This window comes from Nicotiana sylvestris, chromosome 5, assembly GCF_000393655.2.
Source record: "Nicotiana sylvestris chromosome 5, ASM39365v2, whole genome shotgun sequence".
Taxonomy (NCBI): domain Eukaryota; kingdom Viridiplantae; phylum Streptophyta; class Magnoliopsida; order Solanales; family Solanaceae; genus Nicotiana; species Nicotiana sylvestris.
Window position 1 is genome coordinate 26396097 of NC_091061.1, and position 19043 is coordinate 26415139.

The 19043-nt window shown below is 37.5% G+C and overlaps 1 protein-coding gene and 1 non-coding gene across 2 annotated transcripts; both read left to right on the forward strand.

Annotated features, from left to right (window-relative positions):
* Nucleotides 1–7777: 7777 nt before the first annotated feature.
* LOC104227828 (sulfate transporter 4.1, chloroplastic-like) lies at nucleotides 7778–17692 on the forward strand. Its single transcript, XM_009780169.2, has 17 exons — nucleotides 7778–8267; nucleotides 9925–9973; nucleotides 10433–10634; nucleotides 11239–11407; nucleotides 12030–12095; nucleotides 12183–12290; nucleotides 13128–13235; nucleotides 13343–13408; nucleotides 13633–13693; nucleotides 13801–13928; nucleotides 14388–14429; nucleotides 15197–15313; nucleotides 15771–15822; nucleotides 16295–16433; nucleotides 16599–16687; nucleotides 16942–17018; nucleotides 17132–17692. Exons 1-17 carry the CDS (start codon nucleotides 7920–7922, stop codon nucleotides 17447–17449), a joined length of 2139 nt encoding a protein of 712 aa, XP_009778471.1. The 5' UTR covers nucleotides 7778–7919; the 3' UTR covers nucleotides 17450–17692.
* An 878-nt stretch (nucleotides 17693–18570) lies between these two features.
* LOC138869909 (U12 minor spliceosomal RNA) lies at nucleotides 18571–18734 on the forward strand. Its single transcript, XR_011400149.1, has one exon. It is a non-coding gene; the product is annotated as a U12 minor spliceosomal RNA (small nuclear RNA).
* Nucleotides 18735–19043: the final 309 nt, after the last annotated feature.

A 19043-nucleotide genomic window follows, 5' to 3' on the forward strand; every position in this document is an offset into this window, starting at 1 on the left:
TGTATCCTATGAGATTGTCTTTGAATGATGTAAGAGTTTAAAAAAATACACCTTAACCAAACATCTTGTCTCTATGTATTTGATTTTTCATTTAATAAAAAGTTTACATCATGAAACAGGTGTCAAAAAAGAAAATAAAGTAAGTTTTTTGTGTGGATCTTCACCAAGCATCGAATAATCAATTCAAAACTGGTAACACTATTTAATTAAAATAAAATACTGGAATGATCCATTCAAATATGGAAAAATAATTATATATATATATATATATATATATATTTCAGTTGCTCTAAATAATAGCCGAAAAACTTTTTTCTTTTGTTTTTTTTTTGTTTGTTTATTTAATACATACTTTTTGATAGCAAATATAATTAGTTTCAGCAAACCGAAATATATATGGAGTTTTCTCCAAATTAATATTACATGAAAGATGAAACATTTATCACTTCATCAAACTTAATAGTAGTATCGAGTTTGACGCTACTTTGTAAAATTTTACCATTTATTAATTTGATAATACTGGTTTAAATTGTACAAATATTATGACATTTAAAATAAAATAATTCGACCTTTTTTCTTGTTTCTCACAGTTGTCCGATATTCATATTGGACCCCTGATTAACATCGCATAAAACCTTTTTGTATTCTCTACCGAGTTTTTATTTATTTTTAAAACTCGAACCCAAAAACTGAATAAAGTATTATATCCATTTCATTATTACCCTAGATGGTTAATAAAGTTCAACCTTTTTTTTCGGTTAAGCGGATGTATATTATAATTAAAACAAACTACCCATTGGGGTTTACAAAAAGAGTGTTTGTGGGTGGGTATGTGATACCCCCTCTAGCATGCTACTGTTATCACTGTTATAGTCCATTGTTTTCCTTTCAAACGCAGTTCCTGCGATGTCTACCCAAAAGACATGATTGACAAACACCGGAGGAACTGTTGTTACAAAAACATCTTCAAAAATTTTTTTCCTTGCCCCTTCCTTCGCCAGCATGTCAGCAACTTTGTTGGTCTCCCTGTAATTGTGCTTCACCACCACGGTGCCTAGTCTTTGGACAATTGACCTGCATTCATGAATAAGTGAGTCAAAATAGAGGTTTCCATTAATTAGCATTCTAATTACCTCTGTTGAGTCAGTGTTTATTTCCAAAGGTGTGAATTGTCTTTTTTCTTCGATTTGCAGTCCTTTAAGGAGAGCTAGTAGTTTTGCTTGGGTGTTGGTGGTGTGTTGCATTGAGCCCATATATCCCAATATCCAGTTTCCACTTACATTTCTGAAGACTCCCCCCAGTCATCCCTTACCCAGATTCCCTGTTGCAGCTCCATCAGTGTTAAGCTTGTATGAGTTGTTGTTTGGTGGCTCCCATTTTACCCAGATATTCTTCATGTTTTTGGGTTCTTTATCTAGGATCATTGTAGCATATTCAATGGTCTTTGTTATTGCACATTTTGAGTATGCCCTATCTTTTTTGTTATTGAAGAGGTTATTATTCCTTGTTAGCAATATTTGCCAAAAACATAAAGGGAGGAGCTCTTCCCAAGTAATGATGTTGTTGTAGGCTTTTTTCTTTAGAGATGCCCAAGTGGTTGGCCAATCTATGGGCGTGAACGTAGGGATAAGAGTATTTGTTTCCCTATTACTTTGGGAGATGATGTCTTGCCAGAAAGTATGTGAAATGGTACATTCAAAGAAGATGTGTGTTGATGTTTCATTGGCCTGACTGCATTGGTGGTAACTGGGGTTTGATTGTACCCCAACATAATGAAGGTAGGCTCCAGTGGGGAGCCTTTCATGGAAAAGTAACCAGAAGAAGGATTGGATTTTTTTGGGTACTTTTAGTTTCCAAATCCATGTGAAATTATGGGTCATGGTTTCTTGTCCTTGGTCCAATATTGAATAAGCAGATTTTATGGAGTAGAGACCATTTGATGTGCCTCCCATATCTTTCTATCTTCGTTAACTGGGTTGGATGGAATGAAAGTGTTGTGGATGGAGTTTTGGATATTTTGGGGGATGGTGAGAGAGAGAGAGTAGAGAGGTCCCAAACTCCATTTTGATGGCCATTTGCAACTATTTTGGATATGTCTTCTCTTGTCAGAGGACCTTGAATTAAGGACCTTATAGCAGAGAGGTTATTTATCCAAGGGTCATTAAAAAACTAACTCTGTTTCCTGAATGAACTATCCATCTTTTTGCTTACATGCATGTTTCCCATCCTTTTAGGATGCATTGCCAAGTGTGGGACTTTGCTTTTTTGGGAGGGTTCCTCCAATTGCAGTGTTTTGCAATAAGAGTTTTTGCCCAAAGGGTTATGGGGTTTTGGTATAGCCTCCAAGCAAGGCCTGAGTGCTGAGCTTTATTTTTTAATTCGGCTTTCTGAATCCCCTGTCCCCTCTTATCCTTAGGCTTTGTAACTGTGTCCCAAGATATCAAATGCATTTTCTTCTTGGTAGCAGTGGTGCCCTAGATGAAGTTCCTCTAAACTTTATCAATTTCTTTGTTTGTTTTTGTTGGCAGCTTGATGTATTGCATGACATGATTTGGGATTGAGTTTAGTGATGCTTTTTCCAGAGTGGTCCTTTCAGTCATGTTAAGCATGCGGGTTTTCTAACCTGCCATTTTTGAGTGGAGATTGTCAATAATGAATTAAAAATCACTATGAGTGGGTCTTTTATGGAAAATAGGTAACCTCAGGTACTTCTCAAAGTTTGTTGATGCTTTTATGAAGAGAGTGTTTGAGATGAGCTCCATTTGATGAGGTTGGCAGTTAGCACTGAAGCATATTTGGATTTATTGAGATTGATCGTTTGCCTGGATGCTAGATTGAAGGAATTAAGGTTATTCATGATTGTGTTGCAACTTGAGAGGTTTGCAGTTGCAAAGAGAGTTAAGTCATCAGCAAAGAAGACATGGGATATTTTAGGGTCACTTCTACTAATGCTGATTGGGTGTCATTCCCCTTGGGTGACATTATTGTCAATGGCTCTTGAAAGCCTTTCCATACACATGATGAACATGTATGGGGAGAGGGGGTCACCCTGCCTAATGCCCCTGGTGGGCATGAAAGGGGTAGTTTGCTCTCTATTGACAATTACAAAGATGGTGGAGGAGCTTAAACATGATATGATGAGATTGATGATTGTGTTCGGGAGTTTGAAACCATGGAGGGTTTGCTTAATGAAAGACCATTCAAGTCTATCAAAAACCTTCTCCAGGTCAATTTTTAGGATCATGTTATTGGATTTTCCCTTCATTTTGACAAAGTGGAAGATGTACTCTTGGACTATGATGGCATTATCTGAAGCTTTCCTATTAGAGAGGAAGCTGGCCTGGCTAGGCCCAATGATGTGGGGGAGGTAAGGCTTGATCTTATTGACAATGATTTTTGTTACTGTCTTGTAGACAGTGTTGCATAAGCCTATGGGTCTGAAGTTTTTGCTCATTGTGGCTTGAGGGCATTTTGGAATGAGGCATAGAAGGGTTTCATTTATGACTGGGTCCATAGTTGATGTGGAGAAATAGTTTTTGCAGAAAAGAGTGACATCCTTACCCACTATGTCCTAATATTTTTGGTAGAAGAAGGGGTAAAAGCCATCTGGCCCAGGGGCTTTGAATGGCTTGAAGAAGAAGATGGTATTCTTAATTTCACTATCCCTTATAGGCATTCCAATTGTTGTTTGTTGAGTCTGAGAGAGGCAGTTGCCTTGGATTTCAGTGGAAGATAAACAATTCTAAGAGTATGGTAGGGAGGATGTATAGAGTTCTTGGAAGAACTTTGAGATTGCCTGCTTGATCTCCCCTTCCTCAACCATCCACTGACCAAAGTCATTTTGGAGAGAAAGAATTTTGTTCCTCCTTCTTCTATTTAGGGTGGATGTATAGAAGAATTTAGTGTTGGCATCTCCATCAAAGAGCCATTGAATTCTGGACTTCATCTTCCAAAAATCTTCTTCATTTTTTAAGATTGAGTTAAGCTCCTCAATGAGGTTGTTTTCCAGGATTTGTAAAGGGGTGCTGGTGGGATAGAGAAAGGATTTATAGATTCTTGTTATCCTTGCTAGTAACCTCTTTTTTTTGTGGAAGATGTTTCCAAAGATATGCCTATTCCAATTGAGAGCATTAACCTTGAACAAGGAGGTGGAAAGAATTAGAGTAGAGTCAGGCTTGAAAGAGTCCCTAACTAGGTTTTGAAACATGGGATGGTTGCACCACATTGATTCAAACCTGAAAGGTTTATTGGTGGGACTAGGATTGGTATTACTTAGATTGACAAGCATAGGGCAGTGATCAGACTGGGTCCTAGAAAGGTGAGTGATGTTTGCTTCAGGGTACTTTTTTAATTAGTGGTTATTAGCCAAACATCTGTCAATTCTTTCAAGTATTAGATAGGTTCTGTTTTTGTACCTCTTGTTGGACCAAGTATACTTGCTACCTTTAAACCCTAGGTTTATAAGATGACAGTTGTTAATGCAATTCCAGAAGGAGTTACTTCTGTGGGTGTTTATAGGGTTGCCCCCCAAATTGTTTTTTCTACTTTAAGGACTTCATTAAAGTCCCCACCCACAAACGAACTTCCTTTGTGTCTTTTTGAGATGTCAACAAGACTATCCCAGAGTCCTCTTCTATCCTCAAAGTGGTTACTGGCATAAATTGCAGAAAAAACCAGGGTGGGTTTGAGGGTAATACCTTGACCATGGCATGGATACCCTGAGAGTTGATAGCTACCTCATCAACTTGGAGGAAATTTTCCCTCCACATAATCACTATGCCTCCAGAGTGGCCAATACTAGGGAACTGAATATGCATGTCGAATTGAAGCTCCTTAGTAAGCTTTTTGTAGTCTGCCATTTTGGTCTCTAGGAGAGCCAACATCATAGGCTTGTGCATCTTGACCATTTCAGAGCAGTGCCGCTTAAACTCCGCACTGTTTGCCCCTCTAACATTCCATATTATGAAATTCATTAGAGGGTTCAGTGTTGGATGGCTGGTGCTCGTTGATGCTTTCTCCCTGCCCTAGGTTGCATCGCATCTCGTCCCCTGTGTTGAGATTGTTAGGATCTCATCACTGGGGTTAGGGTTAGGAGGGGTTTGAGAGTACCTTGGTTCAGGTGAGATGAGAAGTCCAATCCGCAACGAACTAGATTCTTTGGGCACAGTAGGATCAATGTCTCGCTGTGGTCCACGCTGAATTCCACCGCCCTTACTGCTTCCAGCCACAATGATTCAACTCTTACTAGATTGTCGATTTGTGTTTCTCCATGGTCCATTGGCGCCTTGTTGTTCCTCAGTATCTCCAGGGCTGTTGAAATTCCTTTGGAGATGTTCCCCAAAGGCGATTGAGGTGGTTGTTGCTGGGGTGGTTATGGTTGTTTCTCCTGCTTTAAAGGTGAAGTTTTCTGAGTTGATTCCGGTTAGAATATTTTGAACTGGGGTGTTGCATAGGTATCCGCTACTGTGAGATCTGGGAAGAATGGGATACTGTTGAAGATCTATTGAATCTTGTCTTGGATAGACAAGTCGCTATTCATGTTCATGTTGGCTGGGTGGGTCTCCATGACTGACTGCCACATTTGAGCTCCAAGCATCCTCAAGCCCCTGTTTAGGTCTTCTACTGTTACCCTTGCGAGATGGGCTGGGTTCTGAATAATTAGGAAGATTTGTTGCTCGCCCAGTTGAAAATCGTAGCTTAGGGCTTGTCCATGGAGTGCCATCTCTAGCCATGATGCTGGCAGGTGGTCCGGTGGTGGTGGGGTGGAGGTTAGGAAGATTGGGGGGTAGGGATTTGGTTCCATTTTTGGGTTTCTTGTTTCTATCCATTTTTGGGTTGGTAATAAAGGATGGAGTATTGGGGTAATCAAGCGTTTCTGACGGTTGTGAATTGGGATCAATAATCATGTTTATTGTTTTGGGGTTTGTGTCTGGCACGCTGGGAATGGGGGTTAATCTGATATTCGGTTGAGTTGATAGGTTCTGTCAAATCACTGAAGATTTCTTGATTATACTGTTTTGGCTCTTGATCTTTCATGGAGGGATTTTCTCCAGTTGGTAGGGGAGATGTGGTGTTGTAGTGGTTATCATTGTGGTCTACTATGGGGTCTATTTTCCCCGAGGTGTATGGTGGCCAAGTCTGCCATTTTTGGCTTTCCTCTTGGTTTTTGGGCTGTGTTGACTTTGGTTGTGGGGTAGTGTCCATTTGGTTTGGGTTAGTGGTCATGGGGTTCGTCTTTTCTTTTGTTTGAGTCATGAGATTGTAATTTATATGCATTTGGTCATTTCCTAGGTCCGCTTTCCGTTTAACACTTGTGTTGGGCCGTTCTCTTCTGGGCTGCCCAGTTGTATTTTGTTGTCCAACTTGTGGTCCCTTTGTGGAAGTGGGTTGGATCTGGTCCGTTTCCTGTAACGTATTAGATTTATTGGTGTAACAGAAAGTTTGTGTTTCAAGAAACTTACCTGATGTAGCATCAAACATTTTCACTTTGATGCTTTCTGGCTTTGTTGATGGTTTATCCTTTTTAGTCTTGTCCTTAGCTTCATTTTGCTTTGTGTTGAACTCTTTCTTACGCCTTCTGGGGAAGGAGACCACTTTCTATTCTTCTTCTTCCTCCTTGTTTGGTGTATGGCATGGAACATCATTTTTCTTAGTATTTGAGCACTCTGGGCTGTCTTTGTTTTGTGGTTGTTGTTGTCTTTGTCTGTGTAGGCATCCTTTCAAGATGTGACATATCCTTCCACAACCAGTGTATAGAACATTTTCTCCTTCATAGAGCACCAGCTGTTTGTGGTCCCCTATTGTGACTGAGGTAGCAACTGGTGTTTCCAAGGGTACATGTATGCATATCCTTGCATATCTTCCTCTGAGAGTGGATGAGGTGCATGTATCAATTTTTAGGAGTTTTCCTAGTTTCCTGCCCACTTTTTCTAGGACTTCCTTGTCATAGAACTCGGTGGGTAGTTGTGGTAGTCTTACCTAAATTGTAGTGAAGGATAGAGTTGCTTCCTGTGGGACAAATTTGGGTTTCCATCTTCTTACTGAGAAGAAATTCCCTGATATGAACCATGGTCCTTTTTGTATAGCTTTCACTAGATTCTCCTCTTTACCAAATTTGACTATGAAAAAAAATCTCATCCTAGGTCAATCAAGATTAACTGTTCGGATGGGTTCCATAAATCAACTAGTTTAGATCGGAGAAGATAGTGTGGCATTTTTTTCCAAACAGTTTTATGATAACTGAGTAACGCCATGGTTCATAGAGCCTATTTTTATTCTCTTGAGAGAGTATTATAGGACCTATTGTTTCCTTGCCTTTTCCTTATTTTAAGGTGGATTGAATTTCTGTAGTGAAGTAGTTCGCTTGTGTAGTGCTTTGCTTATCAAGTAGCATTTCCTTGTAAGAGTGGGATTGGGTTGCTTCTTCTTCTTCCATGACAGTGTCGTCCGGTGGTTCCGGTGGTATATTGGGTGATTTGAGTGGATTTTCCATTGGTTGTTTGTGGTGATATCGTTATCTAAATACATGTGTTATTAGTGGCTAACCGTAATAAAGTTCAACCAAGTGCAAGTAAATGTTTAGAGTAGCTAAAATAAATAGTTACTTAAAAGACAAGCAAAAAAGGGGAAAAACAAGAATAAAATAGGTGGAATGAGATTCCTGAATCAGGATTCAGATTTGTGTCATCTTTTAAGTCTTTATAAGGCAGTGGTGGCCCTCTCCTCATTTCTCATGTGGCATTTGCAGTTATAATATTTTCCGCCAATCACCATTTCTTCTTCCTCACACAGCCACAGGTCCTCTGACACTCCCCGCCGGTGGGGCCACCTTCCGCCTGACTCCACTAACATTTTCCTCTTTCCGCCGCCGTTCGCCGCTGAGATCGCATTCCAAATTTATGCGCCCCTAACCAACCGCCATGGACAGAACCTACGCCTCTCCTAGCTCCCAAAACCTCACGGCTATAGCTACTTCCGCAGATAATTTTGCTTCTTCTTCTTCTTCACCTACTTCTATGTCGGCCGGTAGCCACCGCTCGGTGAAAATCATCCCGCTGGAACATCCGTCAACTAATACGACGACGTCGTCTTCTTCTTCGCCGTCTGTTGTATCGAAATGGAAGGCGAGGATGAAAAGGATGACCTGGATTGAGTGGATTGACTTCTTCTTTCCTTGTTCCCGTTGGATGCGAACTTATAAAGTGAATGAGTACTTGCAACCTGATCTCATGGCTGGTATCACCGTCGGCATCATGCTCGTTCCTCAGGTACTATATAATTTTTTTCATTACCGGTCAAATTATGAATTGACTTTTACAGAAGAGTTTATGTTTAATGCACTGGCAGCGTATAAAATTTTTTTACACGATCAAGTTGCTTAAAATGTAATTGCTGTTAACTTTTTTAATAACATTGATTGGTAAGCTAGAATAATCTGTGGGTTAAAATACATGAAAAAAAAAGAAGAAAGGGCAGCCCGGTGCATAAAGCATCCCGCGTTCACGCAGGGTCCATGGAAGAGTCACGTCCAAGGGGTGTGATATGGCAACCTACCCTAATGCAAGCATTAGTAGCTCACTAGATGCTTCCACGGCTTGAACCCGTGACCTATAGGTCACACAGAGACAACTTTACCATTGCTCCAAGGCTTCCCTTAAGTTAAATTACATGATGGTGTAAAAAATTGATGAATTGAACTAAATTATGAATTGAAACTTACAGAAGAGCTTATAATGCACTGACGATTCAAAAAATATTTACACAATCAGGTTACTTAAAGGTAATTGATGGTAACTCTATTTAATAACATTGATGTAACCTAGAATAAATGGTAAGTAATATGCTATAACTGGTTAAATTACACTAATGGTGTAAAATTTTCATGTCACTGTATAAAAATCCTTTACAGAATTATCATCTCTGTTACTGTAACCATTGTTGAGCTAAGTTGATAATACTGTAAATTCATCCTAGTCATTGTTATAGAATTCATAGGTTGGTGGTGCCTAGTTAATCACTCTCTCCGTCCAATTTTATGTGTTAGAGTTCAGGGGACAAGGGTCTAGGTTTTCATGTTTTTCAAAATAAAGTTTACAGATTTGTAAACTAGGTAAAAAGTACTATTATGAGACAAATAGATAATAACTCAATATATTAAAAATATGTTTGAAAAATTGTAATTAAAAAAAGGCGGTTTACTTAGTAATTGTATCATATTAAATGGTACAGAGAGAGTACTACTTTTTTCCCTCCATTTTCTTGCTATACACAGAGGCTAATCGAGCTTATAAACTGTGGGTGCATGTACTGCATCGGGTTCAGAGTATGTGTGTGTATATATATAATTTAAGGACTCTCTAAATATACATATTAAGTAATGCATTCGCTGCATTTAAATTCTGGATCTGCCTCTAGTTATGAACTTACTGGCATATCTCTGCTTTTCATTTGCATAATTCGTGTCAGTTCATTCCATTCTGTCTCCACGTTTCTTAAAAGTATTTTACCAATTTCACAAAACCAATGTCACAAGTTAAGATTATATGCAGCTCCGGGTCCTCTTTTTACTCTTATGATCTGTAGTACAGGCTCAAAGTAGTTATAATTGATGCTTGCCCCCTAAAAAAAGTTATAATCGATGACGTTATAGACTGAAGGCCTTGTCGGGCTCACTTGTCTTCTTAAGTTATTTTTGATTGGGAATGAGTATGTAGACGCTGGAACCTTTAGACTAATTGCTAATGTCAAAACAATAATGGGGTAAACCAAATGTCCTCACCTTTAATATTAAGCATTATATGAGCTATCTTCTTATGCTAGACTGCTTGTCAAGTGTACCTTTTTGGAGGCACTTTTGGTCTTTCAATGAGAATGAATAAATTATAGTATGCATTTTCATTTTAACTGATTCTGTTGCGTGAACAGTCGATGTCGTATGCAAAGCTGGCTGGGCTTCAACCCATATATGGACTTTGTAAGTACATCGTTGGAACTTATTTACTTCTTTGTGTTTCTTTTGTTAATTCTGATAAAGTGAAGCAGATACCGTTCTCAATATGTTTCTCTAATTTAGCAAAACGACCTTCGAATACTGATGCTGATATCGAAATAAATCTCGATTCAAGTATGGAGCTGTGAATTAGGTTCTTAGGTTATTTTCCTTGTTTCGAAATACGAAGGCAAAATTTTCCTCCTCTTTGAAGCACCATTGTCTTTCTTTCTTAATTTAGCATCCATATCTGAAAGAAAATTCTACTTGGATAAACTAATTTCCATGACCTTTTCCGATTTTTTTCAAATGTCTAGTTGTTTATGAACCTATCTTTCCTAGCTATGTTCATTTGATTCTTAATAAGTAACAAAATCTTTATCTTCTGTTTGCTTGGTTATCTTCAAGATTGTATCTTCTCTCAATCTGAGCTTTGCTAAACAGATTCTGGTTTCATCCCTATATTTATCTACACCATATTTGGGTCATCTCGTCAGCTTGCAATTGGTCCAGTTGCATTGACGTCTCTTCTAGTGTCAAATGTCTTGAGCAGCATAGTTGATCCGTCAGACAAGTTATACACGGAGCTTGCTATATTGTTAGCACTTATGGTTGGCATCTTTGAATGCACAATGGCACTCTTAAGGTATTTCTGCTTTAAGCTTTGGTTTTTCTTACTTTGTTAAAATTTGAATTTTCCAGATTGTCATAATCTCTTGTAGTCACTGTGAGAAATAAGCAGATTCCATGTCTATCATCCCCTAACACGCACAAAGAAAATCAGAGCTTCTAGGATAATTTTTTCACCATGTTCCTGTTCAACTGACTGAAATCATTCATTACAAAGGGGATTGTAAAAATAGATCATGCTAAGCAATTTTAGACACAATAGGGGAATTTCACAATTTGTAGTTATATTTTTGTCGCACTGGCTTAGTGCAAGCATTTATAAAATTTTTTGATTACTTACCAAAAAAAAAAGAAAAAAGACCATGCTTAACATTGACCTAGACCTACTTCTTCCTAAGAGGAGTATAATGCAAATAACGCAGTCCGTGCAAGACTTGGAAACTTGAGCATCTAAAGAGTTGATAATGATTGCTAATAATGGGCCTTTTGATGTTTCCTTTGGGTATGAGTTTTGTATCCTTGATCGGTTCTCTTTCCAACTGATTGAAAATTCTGCATCTTCATTATCTTTCTGACTAAATTTGTTAAATGTCTCACTCCTTATTTCCACTCCTCCATAGGCTTGGATGGCTCATACGTTTCATCAGCCACTCTGTGATTTCTGGTTTTACAACCGCCTCTGCTTTTGTCATTGCCTTGTCTGAAGCAAAGTACTTCTTGGGCTATGAAATAGAACGGAGTAGCAAAATCATACCTCTAGTCAAAAGTATAATTGCTGGAGCAGATAAGGTACTTTCCAGAATTAAACATTTGCAGGTTACTCCATTTTATGCATTCTAAGAGAAACTTAAATGCTAGTAGTAATTTACATTGAATATGCAAATTGAAAATTTGATTTCTTTCTTTCGTGTGTCGGAAATGCTATTCACTGTTAGCCTGAACTTGCAGAGACTATAATTTTCTCTGCAATATCAGATGTACCTGTCTACTTAACTTTGACGTGATTGTTCTGCAAAACTGTACTGTTGGGGAGGATTTTTAGTTTTAGTCAAAGATTATTAGGTTGTATAAATGGGCAATTTTCTACAATATTAACTTGGAGAGCCATTTTTCTCAATCATGTAGAGACAAAGGACATTCATTAAAAGAATTAGTACATGAAGGTCGTATAAGTTGGTTAGGAATAAGTGCTGAATGTCGTCAAAGGATTGGAATCGTTTTGTTGGGGATTTTGAAACTGTTTCCAGGCAGTTTTAAGTCAACAAAATTTCCGTATTGCCTTTTCCGGAGTAGATTTGGAAAAGGCAAAATGATTTCCATTCATTTTCTTAAGTTAGAGAGATGATTCTTTGTCTAATTACTACAAGATATTTTTTCTTTCTTCAAAGGCTAACTCGATTTCCTTTTGTAGTTCTCGTGGCCTCCTTTTGTTATGGGCTCACTGATGCTAGCTATTCTTCTGACCATGAAGCACTTGGTAGGAGTTCACCGACATTTTCATGTGTATTATATACTAGTTTTATCAGTTATATGAAGGTTCATGTGCTTTAATTGTTCTCTTCAGGGAAAAACAAGGAAGCATTTGCGTTTTCTGCGTGCAGCTGGTCCCCTCACAGCTGTTGTTCTGGGTACAACTTTTGTGAAAATCTATCATCCACCTTCAATTTCGTTGGTGAGAACGACATGTATTAAGCTCAACCTGAACTTCAGGAATTGAGTCTAAGATTAGCAAAAAAAAATTACATGTGAGCTAATGCGAGAACACAATAATGTTGGATTAAACTTACATTTGCCACTTTTTTCCTCACATGGACCGAAAAGGATAGTTGCATAAAGTTAATATTAATATCTGACCTGCAGGGTCAGTAGGACCAAAATCTTGATGTTAACCACTTTGACTTATCCCATTAGAGCATTTCCTTAGATGCTACACATTCATTGATGCTTGTTTTTATATGTTTGTCAGTTTCACTTTAAAAACAATATTCTCGAGTCCACATGAACAATTGAGAATGCTCTAGTCAGCTACAAATGTTGTCCTAATTGGGTGTTACCATCACTAAAGCAATAGATATGACTGAAAAGTAGGATTGATGCTTATACTGATTATTTCATTAAACTTCAAGGGGTCGTCTATGGTTTTTCTCTAGGGAGCTATTGCTGCATTGACCTTTTTTTTTGGAGGGGGGGGGGCAGGAGAAGCTTGCACATTGGAACGTCCTTGATGTCAAAATATATAAAGAGGAAAGGATATCTTCACTTTTGATGTATCAGTGTTATTAAAAATCAGATCAGATAAAAAGTTGAGTATGATTAGAGGCATGGATTAATGGAAGGATGAGTGGCTCTGTGTTCATAGGATCTTGGTTGAAATATTGAACCTACGTCACTGAAAAGATTGTTGCACAATCTTGTTCTTTTTAAAAACATTTTCCTATTTGTTACTGTACATGATATGAATTGACAGAACTGTTATCACTCCAATAAAGATGTGTATGCTTTGGTTTAGGTGGGTGATATACCTCAGGGGCTGCCAAAGTTTTCTGTACCAAAGCATTTTGACCATGTAAAGTCTTTGATCCCTACTACAGTTCTTATTACTGGTGTAGCTATCCTGGTAAGTAAGAATTTAATCATTCATTATAATTGTGCATGCTTTTCAATTTCATCTTTTGGTTAGACAATCCTTTTGTGATAGGTGATACCAGTTTCCCAACTTTATAGGAATCAGTGGGGATTGCTAAGGCACTGGCAGCAAAAAATGGATATGAGTTGGATTCGAACCAAGAGGTGTGTGACTTTTGATGATCTCGCAAGAACTGCTATTCATTCATTTACCGGTTTAACTATGCTCTGTTGTGAGATTTGAACAAGTTATGATAAACATTAACTTGTTACTCATATTTCGTTCTTCTCCTCTTTTTATTTGTGATGGTATAATAACCACAAGAAATGTCATGCTCTAATCAGAAAATTTCGTTCTACAACTTCTTATGGTTCTGTTATTGTAACAGTTATTTGGTCTTGGCTTGGCCAACATTTGTGGCTCATTCTTCTCAATTTACCCTACAACAGGTGAGTTTGGAATATTGTGTGGCTTGATCAATTCCGCATTTGTATCTTTCCACAACTTTTCCCAGCTGTTTTCTGACAAAGTTTCTCTTTTCCTAATGCGCTGGCAGGCTCTTTTTCTAGATCAGCCGTAAATCATGAAAGTGGAGCAAAAACTGGCTTATCGGGACTTGTGATGGGAATTATAATGGCATGTGCTCTATTATTCTTGACTCCTGTATTTGAATACATACCTCAGGTAAAGGATATTGTTTGAAGGTGTAAAGTTTTCACCCTACTGTCGGTAACTAGATTACTTTCAACTGTCACATTGTTTGAGATGTGTTTCCAGTCTCTTATCCTCTAATTTGGCTTCAATTTGTTATGTGTTCTATGAGATGTATTTATCGCTATGAAAAGATGATTACATCTTTTTTTTTCTGGACATGATAAACTCCACCCTCAAACCCCCCTACCAGGGAGCCTATTGTTGGCCCTTTCTCGTTTTGCTCCACTGGGAATCGAACCCGCAACCTAATGGCTGGAGGCGGAGGGTCTTTACAACTAGGCTACTTTTCATTATTGCATGCTCCTACATATTCTTATTATTGCATGCTTGCAATTTAGTGGTCAACATTTGACCATTTCCTGTCTTAGTTATGATACTTTAAACTCTTCCACTACTCTTGATTTTTATTCATTTGTATTGCTGTTGCAGTGTTCCTTGGCTGCGATTGTGATATCTGCTGTAATTGGACTGGTATGTGTGCCATCTTCTACCAGGGAATCAGTTGTTTCATTTTATGTTGTTAAGGTTGCCATTCTATTGAATGTAACTTTTTTATATACAGATATAGTTTTAGTTGAAGTTAAACAACATCAACATAATTTAACTAAATACACCAGCAACTACTCTATCATGCGTCATTTGGGTTTGTCATGGCATAGCTTCCTGCTCTGTGTATTTTAACATTCTGTTCTTTGAAAGGTTTGTGTCGAATCACCGACCAGCAAGGGAAGAACATCCTGCATCTTTACCTTTTCTTTTTCACTGAGGCTTCTTTAAGTAATTGTTATAGGAGAATTTTCAGTTCATTATTTGATTTTCCTGACACTCTATTCATATCTTCCCTAGGAAGAATTGCTGTATGATCAGGAAATATGAGTCATATAGTAAAACATAGTAAGCTGGATAGAAGAAATATTCTTTCAGCTGTCAAGAATCATTTGATGGTTTGCATTTTAATTTCTTGAATCAGCTCTTAGTTATCACTTCTCTATTTGTTTTAGATGATTCCTGTAATATTCCTTGTTTATTTCTTAACTATTTTTGCTAAGCACAGATTTCTGTAAGATATTTATCAACTTGAAGCATCAGACGATGAAATCCTGGTTTCAGTGTTGACTGTTTTAGGAACGATTTACTCTGCATATTATTGGAAGTGGAGATGAATGAATTTTAACTGCAGCAAGTTTCATGCTTAGATTTCAAAGTCAGATTCATGTTTCTATTTTTCCTCCTTTCAGGTGGATTACGATGAGGCTAAATTTTTATGGCGTGTTGACAAGAAAGATTTTCTGTTATGGACTATTACTTGCATGACAACCTTGTTGCTTGGCATAGAGATTGGTGTCCTTGTTGGGGTTAGTTTTTCTCTCTAACCGGACCTGAATATATTGTACATTTTTATTCTGGATGTTGAATTGAAGTTTTTTCCTACACTAGAAATTTGAGAACTATCTGTCCTCTTCAGCTAACTGTTCTTTTGCTATGAGCTTGGCCTGCATGTTAGTTACATAATTTTATAGAGTTCTTTGGTACAACCATTTTGCAGGAAATGCTTCAAATTTAATTCTTTGATCATTGAAATATTTTGAAGTAAATGCTTGGAGTTCAATGCCTTGGTTATATCACATAATGGAACCAAAAAATATTCCTGCATTGCACATGCTATAATTCCTTACCCAGGAAAAGAACTTGATAATATGCAATAGAGGTCAATAACTACTGGCCGATAACCTTTGTGTTGGAAACATATAGTATTTGATAATCTTAAGGTTAAACTCAGCTTGCCAATTTTTTGGTCTCATTTATTTGCAGGTTGGTGTCTCACTTGCTTTTGTTATCCATGAATCAGCAAATCCACATATTGGTGAGTTACTGCAATCGTCTAATATCCATGTACTTACATCAAATCTGCGGATGCCATAGCAGATTATATTATGTAATTTGACATATTAATTTTATTTGGAGTTTTTAAATTTAACTAATATCTGCTTGTCGCCAGCACGATTCTTAAGCTTTTTCATATCACTACCCTGTAATTGCATCATTGACTTCTTCATATTGGCATTGCTATTTTTTGGTGCCTCCTGGTGTCCTCTAAATTTTCTGTTCTCAATATAATGTTTTATCTGGTAGTTTTTCTTTCCTTCATATATTTCATTTTGCTGCGACGCTCAGTTTTACAAGCATTTCTTTTTCCTCTTGTTCTTTACTGGCAAGTTAACAAGATAATCAAGTACTTGTGATGTTTAAACCACTGGTGCTAAGTTTCAATTTCTTTTGTTTCTGGTCAATGCTTTATAAATAATATAATTTTCGATGACATGAGTTTCTTTCAGCTGTCTTGGGGCGTCTTCCTGGAACTACTATTTACCGAAACACTCAACAATACCCCGAAGCATATACGTATAATGGGATTGTGATTGTTCGAATTGATGCACCTATTTACTTTGCCAACACCAGTTACATCAAAGACAGGTGACAACATGATGTTTTTCTTTTTCTTTCTTTTTCTGAAAGGAGAGCAAGTTTTTACCTTGAATTGAGTATTTCTGAAACATTTTCACTAAACTGTTAATGCTTTCAGCAAATCATATCCCACATGTCCCTGTGAAGTGTGATCTGTATTTTATTTTTTCACAGGTTACGGGATTACGAAATTGAAAAAGATGAATCTACAGGTCGAGGACCAGAAGTTTCAAGAATTCATTTTGTGATCCTTGAGATGGCCCGTAAGTCTCCATGAGTTGGCTCATTTTTCTAGCGTAGGCTGTGTCGTCAGGACAAAATTAGGATAAATTTACCATTGCTATTTCCTTCGCTATGCTTTAGTAGTGCTAAAGCTCCTATTTTTGGTCTTTATAATTGTCTAATATATTCTGGTATTTGATGTGAAAACTGAAGAACAGTAAAATGCTTTGAGGGTTGAGTAGACTATTTCTCATTTTTTTGTTCATACTAATCACAGTTCTCATATCTATTCCAGCTGTTACATATATAGACTCCAGTGCTGTTCAAGCTCTGAAAGAGCTCCACCAGGAATATAAATCACGAGACATTCAGGTTGAGAGTCTCTCTTTGGTTCAGATTACACAAACATGCTTCTCGAATTCTGTATCCTAGAATAATATCTTATTTCGCAACTTATCACAGTGATAATATGTGTAATATTGCAGTTAGCCATTTCCAATCCCAACCGCGAAGTGCTTCTGACCCTAGCTAGAGCTGGTGTGATTGATCTGATTGGCAAAGAGTGGTACTTTGTCCGAGTTCACGATGCTGTTCAAGTTTGTCTTCAACATGTTCAGAGGTTAAATGAATTTCCCAAGGCACAGGAATTTTTGACAGAAAACAAACCAAGCTTGTTCCAGAGGCTACTCAATCAAAGGAAAGATGAATTTTCTCAACCTGAACTCGAATCAGGTTTCCAGGAATCTTTTCTTACCAAAGGTGCTGACCCTCAGCTAGAGCCACTGTTGTCAAAAAAGCCATGATAAAAGGCTGCTTACAAAATGTATGAGTGTGTATGTCATGTAATGTGTTTGATTTTTTGGACTCTTTTTTGATTGATTCATTGTAACTAGCCTTCTATGTGAACAGACAGAGCTATTCATCATATGTAAGGTGTATTCTGTATCTTTTTTCCGGCGGAAATGCATTCTTCCCCAAGTTTGTAATAAGATGACAGTGCAAATTTTGTACCTCATAGTGGAAATACAAGAAAGCATTATTTACAACTGCTAGCTGAGTGAAGTTCCCTGCAAAAGTAATCAGTTAAACAAATGTTCCCTTAGTGCCATTTTCAGATGATATTTCTAGTATATTTATTTGTGGTACCGAATCAAATAGCTTATTCAAGGCCTACAACTTCTTTAAATATTTTATATTAATGAAAATTTTAGAGTATTTTTGTGTAGGTGTAATAACAATATCCAATTTCACACTGAAAATTAGATTCTTTGATCCTTGTACTCCAAACTCAGCGCAAAATTATGCGCAAGTTTAGTTTGATTGTTAGAGAAACTAATCTCCGATAAGTTACCGGATCAATTCATAACGGACTAATGAGTGATGAGTAGCTTTATCCCCCTAATTACTAAGGGTTTCCTAACTTTTTAAAGCAGTATTCCCAATTTATATATTTTATAGAACTCCTCATAATAATTATTTTAAATATCTAGTTCAACAATTTGTTGGTTTAAAATGTTGAGGAACTTGACTGCTATCCTAGCCCCTATGTGATGATGGTTAATTGGATGTAATGGTAAGATCTAGGTGATTAGTCGATGGAATTGGGAGTAGTCTATTTTTCTTCTTTTTTTCGTGCTGTTACTTTTGTATTTGTTGAGCTTCTGCAAAATTTGAAAAAGGAAAAAAATTACCTTCTTAACGTTTGATTGAAAAGCAGTTTTTACAAACTACTGAATTTTTTTTGAACCAAAGGCAAAAATGTTGGGCTCAATTTGTCTCTTAATTTCCTTTTTTAGGATCTATTAAAGAAAGAAAAAAATTAGAAAAAACACTACAAAGAATTTAAAGTCCCACATCGAGGAGCAGGACATCATCGCCAAATATGTCAGTAGTATAAGAACCCAGGAGGCAGCAACACAAAATCTTGCCTTAAACTAATGAGTAAGGAAAACAAAGCGGACGGTGAGAGCCGGCCGCAGCGCTCGTCAAACATTTTTGTGGCGCAAGAATTTATGGAGGGGTTATAGGCTGGCCAAGTGTTGACGCTGCCTACTTCGCAGAACTCGCTTGTGCGGGCCTCCCAAACCCACCCCCAATTCTTAGTTCAAAACTTTACTGTAATAATTTCCTTTGTAAATTTTGCAAATCCAACTCTGAATTGTAAAAGCAGATCGAAACATTACTGTAGTAATATCCTTGGAAAAGAATGTATGATTTGGAAATTCGACTCTGAATTATAAGCGCACGTTGACTATTCTAATATAAAGTGCGAAGGGACTGAAAAATAAGGGGGCACCAAATCTTAAAAGCCAGTACATTTGAGCCTCTGTACGAAGCTCCTTTTATATAAAACCCTAGGAGAGTAGGAAGCAGTATATATTCATGTGTTTTAGTAAC